The sequence below is a fragment of the Elephas maximus genome, chromosome 16, assembly GCF_024166365.1.
Source record: "Elephas maximus indicus isolate mEleMax1 chromosome 16, mEleMax1 primary haplotype, whole genome shotgun sequence".
Taxonomy (NCBI): domain Eukaryota; kingdom Metazoa; phylum Chordata; class Mammalia; order Proboscidea; family Elephantidae; genus Elephas; species Elephas maximus.
The window spans coordinates 53,574,512-53,593,598 of record NC_064834.1 but is presented as its reverse complement, the minus strand read 5'-3'; the positions used below and the strand labels follow the sequence as shown (position 1 = coordinate 53,593,598).

Sequence of the window (19,087 nt, the reverse complement as noted above, 5' to 3'; positions counted from 1 at the left end):
AGGGGAAAGTCCTTGTCTCTTTTCAGCTTCTATTCCTCTGCTCCTTGGCAATTTTTATGTGGCCATGGCATCTATCTTGCCCCATCTGTACTTCTTTCTTCTGTGCCTAATCTTTTATATCTCAAAAGTGATTGGCTTAAGACATACCTTATACCAGTATGGCCTCGTTAACATAACAAAGAAACCTCTATTCCCAAATGGGATTATATCCACACATACAGGGGTTAGGATTCCAATACATATTTTGGGAGGACACAGTTTAACTCATAACAAATACTAAATGTTGAGTTGGTATTCAGTCAATATTTGTTGAATGAATGAATGAATAAATGAAGAAGGTAAGTCTGACAGTTTCTTCTGAACCTTTTGGTTTGTGTGATGAACCTAGAGTTCCAGAGGGGATGTAATCCAAGCCCTGGGTCTCTGGGTGAACGAGCCCTTCCTTAACTATCCTAATTTAATTACCTGTAGGGCAGTGAGGATATGACAAAGTGAGGCTTAAGAGCCTGGAGTTAGTTAAGACACTGGATTTTAGGCAGGTAATTTAGAGGCCTCCAAACACTAGTAATTCTAAAGACTGAGATCCCAGTTAATTGAACATCAAGTTTGCAAAATAGGAAATATAAAAGCTAATGCCTTAAATGAGAAGCACCAATTTATCTACATTACACAGGCTGAATATTAAAGTGGACATTTAATGGTGTAATCAGGAATCCAAGTATACCTAGCTATAAAAAAAAAATAGAATGTATTAAACTGAACATTGCCGTGAAAACTGTAGCTTACCATTTCCTAACAATTTGAAAGCCCAAGCTACAAATTTTTTATTAAAACAACTTTATTGAGATATAATTCATGTCATACAATTCAGCCATTTAATGTATAGAACTCAATGTTTTTTAGTATATTCCTAGGACTGTGCAACCATCGCCTCTAATTTTAGAACATTTTGTTCCCCTGTAAAGAAATCCCATACCCGTTAGCAGCCACGTCCCACATCTTCTTTGCTGACAAACCTCCCCAGCCCTAGATAACCACGTAAATACTTTCTGTTTATATAGATTTGCCTATTCTTGATATTTTATATAAGTGGAATCATAAAGTATGTGGCCTTTTGTAATGGGTTTCTTTGACTTAACATGATAGTTTCAATTTTCGTCTCTATTTTAGCATGTATCAGTACTTCATTTCTTTTTATGGTGATTAATATTCCATTTTATGGGAGTACCACATTTTATTTATCCATCCATCAGTTGATGGACATTTGAGTTGTTTCTACTTTTTACCTATTATGAATAATGCTACTGTGAACATCTGTGTACACCTTTTTGTGTGGACATAGTTTTTATTTCCTTTGGGTCTATACCGAGTAGTAGAATTGCTGGGTTATGTGGTAACTCTATGTTTAACCTTTTGAGGAACTGCCAAACTGTTTTCCAAAGTGGCTCCACCATTTTACATTTCTACCAGCAATGTATGAGGTTTCTAATTTCTCTACATCTTACCATAGCAAAAGTTTTTGTTTTTGATTGAACTTTTCCCCCTCTGACAAAAGTAGGAGGGACATTAACTTGGTTTAAGAAATGACAGTGTAAAACCTTGAATACTTAGGTTCTTTGTTCACAGATTAACACGCAGGTTTTCTCCATACTATTCTCTCACAACCTGCCTATTGGATTTCTAGACCCTTATTGCCAAGGACTTATAAATGGGATTGCAGTGAGATGAATAGTTTGATGAGTTTTGACAAATGTATGCATTCTTGTAATATAGAGCATTTCTATTCTCCAAAAATTTCTCTCCTGCCCATTTCCAGAAGATGTTATTAACTATTTTAAATGAATTTGTTTAAAATGGTGTGTTTCTTAGTTGTAAAAGTAAAATATACTTGTAGAAAATTTAGAGAAATCAGAAGAAGAGAAAGACCAGAACTCACCTATAATCCTGCCACCCAAAAAAGGCAGCCACTGGTAACATCAAAACTAAAATCTTTTTACTATGTCTCTGAATATAGTTATGACCATTATCATATATTTAATTATATAAATTTTGCGTACTGTTTTTTTCACTCACCATTATAACATAACATGTTCTTGTGTTGTGAAAAATTCTTCAAGAATATACTTATGTGTAATGATTTACTTGCTGTTCTCTCAGCATTGGACATTCTTTCTACAGTTGTTTCCATTTTTCCTTCATTGTAAAAAAGATGACAATGAACATCTTTTTGTATAAAGCTCTTCTTTTTTCATTCTGAATTAAAGCTCAATTCCCTGGAATGGTATTAATGGGTCAGAGAATATAAACATTATTAAAACTATTGAAAGAGATTTCCAGATTGCCTTCTAAAAGGGCTCCAAATCAATTTATACTTTCCTTTATAATGTATGAGTGGCTGTTCTGCTGTACCTTTGTCAGCATTAAAATCGAGACTAATTTGATCCACAGAAGCAGAACCTTGTTTTAATATGCTGTTTTTTAAATGAAGTTGAACATTATAAAAGAGTGTCAACTTTCCATATTTCCCTTTTTTGGGGTATGAGGGACTCTTTTGACCATTTCCTTTGAACATCATTCTTATACTGTTTCTCTTGTTGATTTATATGAACTTCTATATAGTAACACTTTTGTGTCATTTGATAACAAATATAATTTCCCATATTGTTTGCTTTTTTATTTTAATTATTAAAAACTTTATCAAACAAAAGATTTTCATTTTTAGGAAGCAAATTTTATCAATATTTCATTTTGTGATTTCAGACATGGCTTTTTTTTAAATCAAACTTTTAATTGAAAAATATTTTTTAATCTTTTTAATTTTAACAATATTATTAACCCTGTCAAAGCAAGTCCTTCAAAAATTGTTTTAAAATGAGATCTGCTGCTAAGTCTGTCTTCATGTCTTCAAGTTGTATTCAACAATGGCTTTTTAAGCTTTCAAAATCCTGCCCCAGTAAGAATGAAAAAAATATTTTTGTGTTTATAATTTTAAAAATATCATTCATCTCAACCTTAAAAACAGACATTGTTAGGATGTGAATAACTTTGAATATTTTAATGATCTAGAGTAGCACTATTCAATAGAACTTTTTGTGATGATAGAAAAGTTCTGTATATCCTGTCCAGTATGGTGACCATTAGCCACATATGGCTATTGAACACTTGATGTGTTGTTAATACAACTGAGGAACTGAATTCTTAGTATTTTAAAAAATTTATTTGGTTGTTGTTGAGAATATACGCAACACCAATTCAACAGTTTCTACATGTACCGTTTAGTGACATTAATTACATTCTTTGAGTTGTACAGCCATTTTACCCTCCTTTTCTGAGTTGTTCCTCCTGGTTTTAGGCTGGGTTCTCTAGAGAAGCAAAACCAGTAAAGCCTGTATAGAGAGAGAGAGAAAGAGAGAGAGATTTATCTCAAGGAAACAGCTTACACAGTTGTGGAGGCTGGCAAGTCTCAAATCCGTGGGTCAGGTGTCAGGCTGGAGGCTTCTTCTGACTCTAGTGGTTGCAGGGGCTGACGAATCCAAAATCAGCAGATCAGATAGAAGGCTGCTGTCTCACGGGGTTGCGGAAGCAGGCGAATCCCAAAATCTGCAGAGAATGATGAGTTTGATGCAGGATCCAAGGGAGAGCAAAAGCCAGTGAGCTTTGACAGAACATCCACATACATCAGATGCAGACCACACCCCTGATGAAACTCCCCTTACAACTGTTTGGCTGATCACATCAGATCACAATAGGGAGGTGATTACATTATATCACAAAATGGAGGATGACAACATCATTATATAACTTCCAAATTATGTCATTACAAAACTACCAAACCACTGAGAATCATGGCCTAGCCAAGTTGACACATAACCTTAACTATCTCACTCCCCCATTAACATAAATTCACTGCTCCCTAAGGTTCCTATCTAATCTTTTTTTTTTTTATTAACTTTTATTGAGCTTCAAGTGAACGTTTACAAATCAAGTCAGACTGTCACATATAAGTTTATATACATCTTACTCCGTACTCCCACTTGCTCTCCCCCTAATGAGTCAGCCCTTCCAGTCTCTCCTTTCGTGACAATTTTGCCAGCTTCCAACTCTCTCTATCCTCCCATCCCCCCTCCAGACAGGAGATGCCAATACAGTCTCAAGTGTCCACCTGATATAATTAGCTCCCTCTTCATCAGCATCTCTTTCCTACCCACTGTCCAGTCCCTTTCATGTCTGATGAGTTGTCTTCGGGGATGGTTCCTGTCCTGTGCCAACAGAAGGTTTGGGGACCATGACCGCCGGGATCCCTCCAGTCTCGGTCAGCCCGTTAAGTATGGTCTTTTTATGAGAATTTGGGGTCTGCACCCCACTGGTCTCCTGCTCCCTCAGGGGTTCTCTGTTGTGCTCCCTGTCAGGGCAGTCATCGATTGTGGCCGGGCACCAACTAGTTCTTCTGATCTCAGGATGATGTAGGTCTCTGGTTCATGTGGCCCTTTGTGTCTCTTGGGCTCTTAGTTGTCGTGTGACCTTGGTGTTCTTCATTCTCCTTTGATCCAGGTGGGTTGAGACCAATTGATGCATCTTAGATGGCCGCTTGTTAGCATTTAAGACCCCAGATGCCACATTTCAAAGTGGGATGCAGAATGTTTTCATAATAGAATTATTTTGCCAATTGACTTAGAAGTCCCCTTAAACCATGTTCCCCAAACCCCCGCCCTTGCTCCGCTGACCTTTGAAGCCTTCATTTTATCCCGGAAACTTCTTTGCTTTTGGTCCAGTCCAATTGAGCTGACCTTCCATGTATTGAGTGTTGTCTTTCCCTTCAGCTAAAGCAGTTCTTATCTACTAATCAATCAGTAGAAAACCCTCTCCCTCCCTCCCCCTCCTCGCAACCACAAAAGTATGTGTTCTTCTCAGTTTATACTATTTCTCAAGATCTTATAATAGTGGTCTTATACAATATTTGTCCTTTTGCCTCTGACTAATTTCGCTCAGCATAATGCCTTCCAGGTTCCTCCATGTTATGAAATGTTTCACAGATTCGTCACTGTTCTTTATCGATGCGTAGTATTCCATTGTGTGAATATACCACAATTTATTTACCCATTCATCCGTTGATGGACACCTTGGTTGCTTCCAGCTTTTTGCTGTTGTAAACAGAGCTGCAGTAAACATGGGTGTGCATATATCTGTTTGTGTGAAGGCTCTTGTTTCTCTAGGGTATATTCCGAGGAGAGGGATTTCTGGGTTGTATGGTAGTTCTATTTCTCCTATCTAATCTTTTGAGTTGCTGTTGTCAGTTTCATCCCATATAGATAGTTCTTAAAAGAGCATAATACTCAAGGCTGACATTTTTTTACTAGTCAAGCTAAACTATTATTCGGTTTTAACAAGACTCCAGGGGATATTTTTGGTTTAAGTTTTAAAGAGTATCTCAGGGCAAGAGTTTCAGGGATTCATCCAACTTTCATTGCTCCAGTAAGTCTGGAGTTCATGAGAATTGTAAATTCTGTTCTGCATTTCCTCCTTTTGATCAGGATTCTTCTATAGAATCTTTGATCAAAATGTTCAGTAATGGTAGCCAGTACCATCCACTTCTTCTGGTCTCATGGCAAAGGAGGCAGTTGTTCATGGAGGCAGTTAGCTACACATTCCATACCCTCCTCTTGTTTCTGATTTTCCTTCTTCCTCTGTTGCTTCAGGTGAATAGAGACCAATTTTTGTGCCTTGGATGACTGCTTGTAAGCCTTTAAGACCTCAGGCACTATACAACGAACTAGGAGGTAGAACAGAAGCATTAAACATGTTATTAGGCCAGTTAACTGAGATGCCCCATGAAACCATGACGCTAAACCTCTAAACCAAGGAACCAAATCCTATGAGGTTTTTAATTGTATAAAAGCAACCTCAGCAGCTACTGTTTTTGTTGTTGTAAATGTATCTATCACACAGCTTTTGCCAGTTCAACTTTTTACAGGTGTACGCCTTATTGACAGCAGTTACAATCATCAGCTGTGCAACCCTATCCTTAATCAATGTGATTTTTCTGTTACCATTAAGCCCTTCTTTCCCCCTCCCTCCTACTCCTGGTAACCACTAAGAAACTTTGTTCTCTATACATTTCTCTTTTCTTGTCTTTTTATATTAGTGACGTTATATAATATTTGTTTTTTTGTGGTTGACTTATTTCGCTCAGCATAATATCTTCAAGCTCCATCCATATTATAGCATGTATCAAGACTTCGTTTCTCCTGGCTGAGTAGTATTCCATTGCATGTACAACATTTGTTTATCCATACATCTGTTGATGGGCATTTAGGTTGTTTTCACCTTTTGGCTATTGTGAATTGTGCTGCAGTGAACATTTGTGTACAAGTCTCTCTTCGAGTCTCTGCTTTCAGGTCTTTTGGGTATATACCTAGGAGTGGAGTTGCTGGGTCATGTAGTAGTACTATTTTTAGTTTTTTTGAGGAACTGCCACATTGTTTTCCATAGCAATGGGTAAGGCTTCCAGTCTCCCCACATCCTTGCCAATATTTGTTATTTTGTGTTTTTTTTTTTTTTTTTTTTAATCTTAGCCATCCTAGTGGGAGTGTAATGGTATCTCATTGTGGTTTTGGTTTGCATCTCTCGGATGGCTAATGATGGTGAGCGTCTTTTCGTGTGTCTGGTGGTCATTTCAATGTCCTTTTTGGTGAAATGTCTATTCAAGTCCTGTTCCTATTTTACGATTGGGCTATTTGTCTTTTTGTTGTTAAGTTGCTGAAGTTTTGTACTATATATTTTAGTTATTAGGTTCTTGTTGAATATGTGGTTTCCAAAGATAATCTCCCAGTTGGTAGCTTGTCTTTTCACTTTTTTGGGAATGTCTTTTGGTTAACAGAAGTTTTTAATTTTTATGAGGTATTTTTTAATGTAAATAAAATGTAAGTTAACTATAAATTAAATTTAAATTTTGTTTAAATAAAAAACTTAAATTTAAATAGATCTAGAAGCTTAAGATCTATAATTTTGTGTTTTTGCATCCTGTGTCTGCCACATCCTTCCTTCCCGGAAAGATGCTTAAGGGAATTTTATCAGTGGTGCCTAATTGGCTATTGATCTATAAGTGGTTCCAGCCCCTTTTTCTCCGTGGTAAAGGGAAAGGGTAGTGTAAGCATTGTGTATGTATTTATCCATCAAAAGAGCTGCAGGTAGAAGTTCCTTGTTTTGCATGTGTATATTTATATCCAGTGTCTTCAGTGGCTTAGCAAAACTGCTGCCTCACTAAAGAAAGAAATCTGTGGTGAGTTTGCACCATGTTCTCAGGCTTACCCCAGTTTTCCTGTTTCTCTCTTGTAGACGCTGCATTCAGGTAGTACATAAACTGCTTTGCTACCAGAAGAAGTGTAGAGTACGCCTGCATTACACCTGGCGGGAGCTCTGGTCAGGTAACTTTTTCTTTGGAATTTATTCTCTCTTCCTATACCTCTTATGATCCCCTAGGGCTGGGTTCAAGATAAATTTTTAAAAATCTTTTTAGTTTGTTTAGGATGCTTCTTTTTTCATTTATACTTTTCATCATTTTTTGACATTTCAGCCTTTTCCTAATTCACACCTGGGTGTGTTGCATACCTATTCCACACTTTCTCTCCTGTTCCTTGTCCTCCCTCTATTTTTTGTCAGCTGGGTGGAGACGATTGAATACTTCTTGAGTTCCCTTGAGGGAGCATGAGTTAGAAGGAGTCAGTACAAACCTGGATTCTCCCTCTGTTCCATTTGGTAGTAGCATATGGAGTATAGGGAGCTTCTGTGTGTTTCCTCAAGATGAGTAATCTCAGGAGGAATGTCATAGGGAGAGGGGGTGGAGGTGGGGGTGGGGACATGGGGGGAATCCTGTTCTTTGTGTTACATCTGGCATTATTACTGTTTACAGACAGTGTGGATTATACCACTCCCCCTGTGCCAGAGACAAAAACAGCAAATTACAGTGTTTACTTTTGTCTTCTTATCCATTTGGTAGCCCAGTAAAGTCACTACCACCCCTACAGGCGGGAAGTGGCACTTCTCTAAGGGTATAATTAATGCTGGCTTGCCACCCCTTTCTTTTGTGTGACTAAATTGGGGGTTTCAGGAAAGCAGGGGCAACATGCTTCCTGAGGCAGTTGCTTGCTGATGGGTCCTGTGGCTTTTGTGACCCGATGGTACAATAAAATTTTCTCCAGAAGATTATAGTGATAAATGGTTGCCACACCCATAAGAGGGCTTCTTTGTATTCTCAGCAGAGGAGTGTGTGTTAGTGTCAGAGTCTTTACAAGAAACAGGCCAGCACCCCAGCCCCATTCCATGGAAATTGTCTTGCTTGTTGTGACACATGGTTTCCTTCTAACCCAATTTGGCTTTCTAAATTTAGTCCTCCATAATGGGAAGTAGAGATCTTTAATTAATGGATTAGCAAGTTCTTTGCAGTTACTGTCTATGGTGGTGAACGAGGAGTAGGAGAATAACACTAATTGGCAATAGCGATATTTTGCTATTTTAGGAGAGAAAAGTATGTTTTGTGATTGTGTCAGAGTTTGAGATTGAGGGATGTCAGAAGAGCTGAAGAGAGATCAAAAGAGATTAAAATGACTAAAGTTAGAAGTTTTTAAAACCAAAAAAACCAGACCTGTTGCTGTCGAGTCAATTCTGACTCAAAGCTCCCTATAGGACAGAGTAGAACTGCTCCATAGGGTTTCCAAGGCTGTAATCATTACGGAAGCAGACTGCGACATCTTTCTTCCATGGAGGGCTGGTGGGTTTGAACTGCCAACCGATCAGTTAGTAGCCGAGTGCTTAACCAGTCTGCCACCAGGGCTCCTTAGAAGTTTTTAAGTAGCAGCAATTCTTTTTAATATAAAGGACTACTGTTGCCAGTGGATACTTACGTGGTTGTCAAGCTTTAAAAGCCTAAGATTAAAGAAAAAACTAAAAAATGATGCTTGTTTGTAGATTATGGCATAGTTGTAGGATTAAAACAAGTACAAATGGTTTATGTTTATAGCTGGGATAAAGTTACACTTTGTAGTTATTAAGCAATTGGTAGTACAGTGAAACCTGTGAGAGTCACAACTTGACGGGATGGCCTTGTTTTTCCAAGTCTCGCAAGTTTTACGTCTTTGACAGGGCGCAGTTTTACCACTTTTCTATCGCTTGTTTTAGTAGAAAATATTTGAGTTTTCCTTCTCTGACAGGTTTCTGCTTTATACAGGTTTATACTGGTTTTACAGTCGTAGTTGTTTCTGCCTGCTTCTGATTCCTTTCTGGTTTTATTTTCTCTTTATTTAAAAAAAATTTTATTTTATCTTTTTTCTCTCCTTTCTGTCCTAGCTATTCTACCTCTGGCCTCTGTGATTTCTCTGGCTTTTCTCCCATCCTCATACCTGTTGTCCACTTCCGTATTGTCCTATTCCGTTGCCTTCTCCTGTCACCTTGGTCTGTCTCCCTGGACTTCCCATTACCCTCCTGCCTTCACCTTGTATCCCTTGCCCTCTTGATAAATTTGACCCCTTTATTCTTATGAAATGCTTTTCCTGTCCTATGTGCTATTATCATCATATATTTTACTTTTACATATGTTATAAACCCCAGAATACTTGTCAATGTTTTTGCTTGAGCAGACATTATCATTTAAAAAGATTTAAACATGTCTTTTATATTTATCATTTTTGGCACTTGGCATTTTTCCTTTCTGGCTAGAAAATTTTTAAAGAAAGAGACCATTCTTTATTCTGTGTTGGTCAGCTGACTTTGTCTTTGAGTACCTTTTTTCACATTCAGCTTTGTAATTATGTGCTATCTCAGAACTGATTGGTTGGCTTTCTGAGACCCTTGATGGATCGAGAAGAAGGGTATGTGTCCTTAGTGAGCCATAGATGACTGCTTGTTTTTAAGGCATAGGCATTTGACCAGAGTTCTCTGTCAAGTGAGGCTATCTCCTTTTCACATATAGACTGGGTGAGCCCTCCTGGAACCCTGGGTCCATTGTTCATACGTGGAGTGTACAGTGAGATGCTGAGCAGCAGGTGTTAAGGAAAGCTGCAAAATATAGCACTACCTCTGATGCAGTCAAAGCCTGTAATAATGTATAATATTGCAAGCAGCGAATATAAGTGTGGCTACCATAAAAAAATTTTCTTTTTGTGGTGGATACACCCACTCCTTGGCTGGCACTACCCCTCGTATGTTGGTATGCCCATGTTTTTACTCTTTCTTTGCTTTCTAGACGTACGGATTTGAGGGAAGTGTGTAAAACTCATCATGATAAGTATACTTACGTGTATATATGCTTGTCAATGTATGTGCTGCAAACTGTAATTGAAAATTGAATTTTATTAATGAATAAGATTGTTAAGGCATATGTTGTTAGATCGGACACACAGACAGAAGCCCTTGGGCGTCTAGGAAGCAATCCACTAGGGTCCAAATGCTGTTTGTCAGTGTGGGTGTTTAGTATCACTGCACTTTGAGTTTTAATTTTTAGTCGTAAGCTGTCTGACTACAGCAGCTCTCTATTTCGGGAGGCAGCCAGAAGTTCCCTTCTGAATTCTTATGTGGAATTCCCAGAGTTGGTCGTATGGGTAAGGAGGAACCAGCTGTATTAGTTGGGGGTTCAATCTTGTCTAATATGCTTTCCCTACTGTTGGTTTTACAGATTCAAGCCCTGACTTAGCCCGGGCTGCCGCTGTCTATTTATAATGTTGCTTATCACCATGGTATCTGAGTACGTGGGAAATATATTTAGGCTCTCTTCAACTAGAGTATGGAAAGGAGGAGGTCCTACCTGTCTGCACTGGCCTCTTTTCCTGCAATTACTGTTTTTCACCACATCATGGAAAGTTCAAAAGCTCTTGCCTGACCTCTAGGCTACCCAGATCTCCTGGTGTGAGTAAAGAGTTAGGTCTTAAAACTCTCCACTGATGGGTATGAGAAAACTGGGTATTAGAATATTAGGATAAGGTCCAAGTGAAATCGTTCTTTACTTTTAAGACTACGATGAAAGCTATGGTCTCTGTCCAGAAAAATGCCCATTTACACATCCACACATTTTACAGATCATTTGAGGTAGCAGCCCATCCATGACCTCATGTTAAGAACCCCTGTCTTAATTTTATGTTCCATAGCCTCCTGATGAATTCTGTTCCCACAGAACATCTTAGCATCTGGTTAAATATTTTTATTTACTGGTCTTACTGCATTACTACTGGGAGCTTTAGCAACCTTTTCTCTGAACTTCTTAAGGCTGAAGGCCATTTTGTTCACTATGTTTTATTTCCTGTGTGTTCCTGTAGCACTTTGTGCCTCTATTTTAGCATATCACATTGTTTTGCTGTGTTTGCATATGTTTATGCAATGGTTTGTTTAAATATCTATCTTTCCTCTAAAAAAAGTTCCTGGAGAACCGGCCCTGTGTTTTAATCATTGTTTTTCCCCAGCAGCCTGCTTGACTTTTAGTAGAGGCTCAGAAAACATTTAAATGAATAAATAAATGACTGAATGGTTACATAGAATTTCCACTAATAAGAAATCAACATTTTCTTAAAGCAGCACAATATTGTGTTTGGTCCTCAGAATAATAATAATAAATAATGATAGAACCCAGTAGGATGTTTGTTGTCATGTTTCTCTTGAGCTGAGACTATCACCTTTGATAGAGACAGCCATTCAGCTTAGTTTTACTCAAGTTATTGATATGAAAGGAAGCAGTGGGTAGTTTCTCTTTATCTTTTTCCTTACCTACAATGTATGTATTGCTTTTAATCAAGTAAAAATGGAAACCTTAAAGGTTTCCAAGCCGTTAACTGAAGGATGACCAGACTGTTTAGAGAGAAGCGTGTAGTTGCTGGAGAGGGAAATACTTGGACAGAGCTTTACAAAGTCAGCTTATTTTACTTCCACTGATGGCAGAAGGGGCGCTGGGGAGGCAGCCTGCATTTAAATAGTGTGGCTTTCCACAGCCTGAAAACATGGGTTCATTTAAAGGCAGATTTATACTGGTATTTCATACTCGACATTTATCTATGGATCACAGTCCTTACTCTTTCATTCTGCCATATCCCTGGGTAATAAGTCATTATTTTTATCCCCATTTGTTGGGGAAGGGAGTGGAGATACAGAAGGGTTAAGTGACTTGCCAAGGATAGTAGAACGAGATATTAAATAGAGTCGTGATTAGAACTTAGAGTTCCTGACTCCTATGCTCAGACGCAGATCACTGGGCAACATTTGCCTCCCTGCAGGAAGAAAGGCCCCCAAAGCCCCCAAAACAACCTGTTCAGCTTCACTGTGCTAAATAGCGTCCAAAGCATTCACAGCTTTGTGAAAAAGAGAAATTGCACAAGGCCTGACCTTTCAGATACCTACTGGGGAAAAAATCGAAAACGTAGAGAGTGTTACAGCTTTCTGGATCCAGCTGACTTTCCCATCACTGGCAGAAGCCTTTGACTTCGTGGTTAGGTACACCTTGAGACTGAGAATTGAGAGCCTTTTGTTGGAAGCTTGTTATACTGCAGGTGTTGTCATACAGGATTGAAATGTTTTAAGAGAAAGCCTGAACCATAGATTTATCTGGCAGTTCTTGTGTAGATTAAGTATAGTTTTGACAGTTTGGCAGTCCCCCCTGTTTTGGGGAAACTGTCCTTTGAACTGAGGAGTCCTGGCGGCACAGTGGTTAAGTGCACAGCTCTTAACTGAAAGGTCAGCGTTCAAACCAACCAGCTGCTTTGAGGGAGAAAGATGTGGCAGTTTGCTTCTGTAAAGAGTATATATGGCCTTAGAAACCCTATGGGACAGTTCTACTTTGTCCTGTAGGGTCACTATGAGCTGGAATTTGCTCGATGTCAGCGGGCTTGGTTTTTTGGGGGAATTCCTTGAACTTTTAATTGTCTGCCTTTTTTTAGTTAAGTTTTTTAAAAAACTTTATTTTAGTGTAATTATAGACTCACAGGAAATTGCAAAAATAGTACATAGAGTCCCATGTGCCCTTCACCTAGCTTCCCCCAAGGGTGACATCTTATATAACTGTATAATATTGCTTCTTTTAGTTTTGAAGAGGGTATCTAGGTGGGAAAGAACATAACAGTAAAAAGATAGGTTAAATGAGAACAGGAATTTTGGCAGCTGCTGTTGTTTATTTTTTACATTGCCTTTTAAATTGTTCTCCCCCTTCCCTCTAAATTTTCCGTGATTTAGGGGATATCTTGGTTACCTAGTGCTGCTGTAATACAAATACTACAAGTAGGGGGCTTTGGAGAACGAAAATTAATTTTATCACAGTTCGAGAGACTAAAAGTTTAAATTGGTGTCACGGCTGTGTCTGTTTGTTCTTTGTCAGTAGCCCTTGGCGTTCCTTGGTTCCTTGGCATTTTTGGCCTGTAGATGACCTTCACATGGCATCTGTCTTCCCTGTGCACGTCTCTACACCCATTCTGCTCTCTTTTTTATTGCACTTTAGATGAAGGTTTACAGAGCAAATTAGTTTCTCATTAAACAGTTAATACATATATTGTTTTGTGACGTTGGTTACCAACCCCACAACATGTTAACACTCTCCACTTCTCGCCCTTGGGTACCCCATTACCAGCTTTTCTGGCCTGTCCTGCGTTCTCGTTCTTGCCCCTGGGCTGGTGTGCCCATTTAGTCTTGTTTTGTTTTATGGGCCTGTCTGGTTTTGGCTGAAGTAAATCACTACTGAAGAAGAAGAATAAAGTAGGAAGACTCTCACCACCTGACCTCAGAACCTCCTATATAGCTGCGGTAGTCAAAACAGCCTGGTACTGCTACAATGACAGACACATAGACCAATGGAACAGAATTGAGAACCTGGATGTAAGTCCATCTACCTGTGGTCTCCTGATCTTTGACAAAGGCCCAGAGGCCATCAGATGAGGAAAACACAGTCTTTTTAACAGATGGTGCTGACAAAACCAGACGTCCATCTGTGGGGAAAAAAAATGAAACAGGTCTCATACCTCACACCATACACAAAAATTAATTCAAAATGAATCAAAGATCGAAATATAAAGCCCAAAGCTATAAAGATATAGAAGAAAAAATAGGGTCAACGCTAGAGGCCCTAATACAAGGCATAAATAAGATACAAACCATACCTAACAATACACAAACTCAAGAAGATAAGCTAGAAAACGGGGATCTTCTTAAAAAAAAAAAAAAACCACTTATGCTCTTTTAATAAGTCAGAAGTGATTAGATTTAGAACTCACCCTACTTGGGTATGACCTAATTAACACAACAAAGAAAACCCTATTTCCAAACAAGATCATATTTATAGGGGCCAGGATTTCAATACATATTTTTGTTGGACACAATTCAATTCACAACAGGAGAATATGTCACAAGATCTGTTCCAGTCTTGAAATGCCTAATTAAGACTGTTCTAAGCTTATGTGTGTAAGAAGAGAGAGATTTTTTCTTCTAAGGATAATAAATTCTCTCTTAAAATTAGAATACTCTAACATAGTGGGCTGTATTAGCTTCCTGGAGTCCCTGGGTGGTACAGATAGTGTACTTAGCAGCTAACCAAAATATTGGAAGTTCGAGTCCACCCAGAGGTGCCTTGGAAAAAAGGCCTGGTGATCTACTTCTGAAAAATCAGCCATTGAAAATTCTGTGGAGCACAGTTCTACTCTTGACACGTGAGGTTGCCATGGGTCGAAATTGACTCGTCAGCCACTGGCTTTATTAGTTTCTAGGGCTGCTGTAACAAAGTACCATAACATGGGTGACTTTTAAAGAACAGAAATTTATTTTCTCGCAGTTCTGGAAGGCTGGCTGCCAGTTCCTTTTGAGCGCTCTGAGAGAAACTGTCTCGTGCCTCTCTCCTAGCTTCTGGTACCTCCAAGGTGTTCCTTGAGTTGCAGCTGCAGCATCACATGGCATCCTTCCTCTGTCTCCCTGTCTCTGATGTCTCTCTGTCTCTGTGTATCTTCTCTCCTTGTATCAGGACACTGATCATACTGACTTAAGACTCGCCCTACTCCAGTATGAATTCTTGTTAACTGATAACATCTTCAAAGATCCTACTTCCAAACAGGGTCGCAGTCATACATATTGGGGTTAGGATTTCAACATATCTTTATGCGGGGCACAATTCTCTCTATAATAGGAGCATTTCTCTCCATAATTTAGTTACGAAAGATTCTGTACAGCAGTGTACAAAGCCCTAAGACTGAAAAAGAGTACCAGAAAGTTTTTTTCCTTCAAATCACGTTTGGCTAAAACCAAAATTTTACACTACTTTGAATCTTTCTCCCTCAGAAACTTGACAGAAGCAAAAAATAAAATCTCTTAACAGGATTAGCCTATTAGAGGGAGAAAAAGATTCCTGACCTAAAAGCCCCTAGAAAAGTGAGAAATCTTTCCTTGTTCGTTTCTCTGCAGTAGAAATCCCTTCCTAGCCAGAGAAGTGTCAACTCTCTTAGGCCCGTCAGCATCTTTTCAAGTGGAAGGGACAGAGGAAGAAGTAGCTGATGTTGCTCTGCCTGTCCTAGTTCCAAAGGAATATAGCATTTGGTATAATAAGGAATCATTCTTCCTTGGGTTTAGAGTGACCAGGACAGGTCTGTTATTGATTTTCCCTCATTCTGGCAAAAACAAAGTTCTTGGTCCTACATCAGATGGCTCAACTAAGACATTAAAAAAAAAAAACAAAAAACTAAGACATAGTCTCCTTAAATATTAGATTTCTGCAAGGGTGATTTTGTCTCTCAGCTGGGCAATGTTGGAAAAAATGAGCAGCCTGAAAGGAGCCATAGTGGCGCAGCAGTTAAGCGCTTGGCTGTTAACCCAAGTCGGCAGTCTGATCCACGGGAGAAAGATGTGGCAGTCTGCTTCCGTAAAGATTTATGGCCTTGGAAACTGTATGAAACAGTTCTACTCTGTCCTACAGGGTCGCTATGAGTCAGAATCTACTCAACCGCAGTGGGTATGGGGCCTGAGAAGAAGACAGTTGCTCCTGAGAGGTGAAAAAAAAAAAAAAAATTTTTTTTTTTTTTAAGAGGTAGCTGAACAAAAATGAGGTATATGGTATCCTGCCTTTCCCAGTGTCTGGGATATGAGAACTTTCACGTAAAAACTCATTTTCATTATAAAGAAGAGGGCTGGTGGTAATTGTGAGAATTTCCGTTTTCCCAAGTGAATGTGGAATCGGAGATGTTGAAAGCCTTATTTCCGCTTTTAGCAAATACTACATCAAGAGCAAGGAAAATGGTGAGGATAGAACCTGACTTCCATTCAAAAGAAAGGATTTGCTTTGTTTTCTGGTTCATCTAGAAGGGTGTGGAACATTTAGGCAGTGTAGCCTGTTGACATACTGACTTTTGTGCTCTGTTCACCTGGAGAGGCTCACAGCAGACAAACAAAACCCACGGCTGTCAAGTCGATTCCGACTCATAGCGACCTTGTAGGACAGAGTAGAGCTGCCCCGTAGAGTTTCCAAGGAGCACCTGGTGGATTCGAACTGCAGACCTTTTGGTTAGCAGCCGTAGCACTTAACAACTCTGCCACCAGGGTTTCTGCACACAAACAAAGCCATCCCATTTTCTTGTTTGATTCATTAGCCTCTATTTCATTGAGGCACTTGGGTTTGCAGCCAGACAGATGCCTGTATTCTGAGAAGCCACCCAGTATATTTTTAAATTATTCTTCTGGCAGGTGTTGGCTTCTAAATCCTTCCTGCACCATGGTGCTGATTGACAGCGAGCTTGCTGATTACAGGGACTGTCCCTAGGTAATTGGTGATTTTGTCCAGAGATGCTGGAATTGGCTGAGTTTATAGTGCCTCTGGGGTTTTGGTGGCATTAGCTTGTTACACTGGTGCTATTTCCAGCCTGTCCTTTGAGTTCCTTGACTTCCCTCCTAAGTAAGTAAGATGCTAATATTTTTCATCTATCAGTCACTGTGAAATTATTTATCTTCCCTAATGAGCAGGCTTTGATTTGGGATCTGTGGCACCTCATTCTAACTCCATGCCGGGCATCAAAATAGGGCCCGAGTGCTGCTTTGCGTTCTACCTCTTTCTCTTCATAGCATGTAAAAGCTGCTCAAACAGACAGCTCTCTCTGACCTGATTCTGTGGAGACATTTATTTGTGCTCTGCTGGAGGCACTCTGTCTCCTTCCTGTTTTTAATCTTATTTAAATGTCATTCACTTGGTTTTGTAATTAAGCCTCCCCTCTGCTTCTCTGAGGCAGGCATCTGAGCTACCACTTAATTGTGTCTTCCCGTGGTTGGCTTGTTCCTCTCTGCACCTGGTTTACCTCAGTGTAGGGGACAGGTTTTAGTCCTGGAGAAGTTCCCATATTCATTATTCATTCTACTCCTACATGGCAACACAATTTGCTGTTACCTTTTTTCCCTCCCTCTGAATTCAAAGCAGAATAGAAAAAATCTGGGTAAGTCCACATTGTGTGGGGTACATTAATGCTAGGAACAGCTCTGTAAATAAGGTTCTTTGTGGGGGAAAGGGAGACTTTGTAAGGTGTGGCAGGATTTTCAGGTGATGGTGCTGAACCCTATCCATTTAAAAAAATAGATTGGCTTCCCCTGCCTCTGGAAATCCCCTTGAGTCTCAGGGAACCATCAAGGTATCTGGCCCCGGGTTCAGCTTCCCAGAACCTGCACACTAGGCTTTATTCCACCAGCATCTACATGCATAAAAGTCAGAATTTCTGCATAGCTATCCTACTGTTTCACCAAGCATGATGCAGAAGACTCCCCAAGGAATGGCGATGGGCCAAAGCTAAGTATGAGACTAACAGTTGCTTCTAGTATAGAGTTAAAAGAGGCAGCAATTGCAGCCATTTGGCAGTTCCTGAAAAAGAGCCCAGGAGCTAAGTTTTCAAGGGACCTGGTAGAAAAGAGTTTCCAGTGAAGAAACAAGTGTTAGTGGAATATTCACTTACACTTGGACCATAGTAGCTTAAATGTATTTAATGTGTAGTATAATACCTCTTTTTTTTTTTTTATAATACCTCAGACATTTCACTGACATAACTCTATTTTCATAGATAAAACTTTATTTTTTACTTAGCACAGTAAAAGTATTTGGAGCTGTGTATCTGGAGCCTCATTTAGTAGATGAGACAGCAAAGATTCAGAGTCAAATCCAAGATCCCCAAGGATTTCCTAGGAGGTTGTTGGTACTCCGTGCATTGGTAGCTTTGGTGGCAAACCTGGAATATTTTTCTGAAGATTGCCATTGTATGGTCTTGAAGGCTGCTGAGGGTTCATTTTGAATTTGCATTCTTGCCCGAGAGACCATGGACTCTCTTGACTGAGTATATTTGGCTCCTTTCCTTTTCCCCATCAAAGAGGAAGCACTTTTGTATGTTTAGCCCTGTACTCAGTACAGTGTACCACAATGTAAGTATCAGCCAGTTAGTTATGCTGAGGTTACAGAAAGTTGGGGTGGAGTGTTTGTGGGGCTCACGGTAGCATCAATGGAAAGAAAAACGTTGACCTCTTGTTTTTGTTTTTTGAGGATATGGAGGTTAAACTGCCCCAGGCTAGTGGAATAAAATCCCAAGATGGTTAGAGGAGAGGTGCACCCTGAACTTAACAGAATTTTCCATTTGGCCACTTGGACATGTGAAGGGCTGGTTAATGGAGTCCTGACTAAAGTATAGGTATTGGTCCTGGGTAGCTTAAAGCACTGCCTCCAAAAAAATTTTTTTGTTAAATGGAAGTTTACGAAGAACCAGTACAGTTTCACATACCTCAGCAGGAAGAGTCATGCACCTTCTCCCTAGTATGGTTTCCTTAATGTAAAGTAGCTCCAACCAACTATGTGACTTTGGGTAACTTAACCTGTCTGCATTTCAATTTCCTCATCTGTAAAATGGGGAAATAATACCTCCTTCATTGGCTATTTAAGAGGATTCAGTGAGAATAATGTACCTTAAGGTTTTACATAATGCCTAGCGCACAGCAGGCACTTAATAAGTGTTACCTCTCTTGCCATTTATGACTGTTGTGTTTCTCACTTTGAAAAGAGATGAATCAGTTTGGAAAAGGTGATTCCTGTAGCTAAGTGTCTCTTTTTAAGGTATCAGTAGGG

General features: G+C 39.4%; 1 protein-coding gene across 2 annotated transcripts in view; it reads left to right on the top strand.

Annotated features, from left to right (window-relative positions):
• The window catches only part of ARMH3 (armadillo like helical domain containing 3), a 219,401-nt gene that overhangs the window by 72,851 nt on the left and 127,463 nt on the right, over positions 1–19,087 (top strand). For both annotated transcript variants that reach the window (XM_049855289.1, XM_049855291.1), the window contains exon 20: positions 7,336–7,424. In XM_049855289.1, the coding sequence (XP_049711246.1) occupies positions 7,336–7,424 (89 nt within the window). The remainder of the gene's footprint in view (positions 1–7,335; positions 7,425–19,087) is intronic.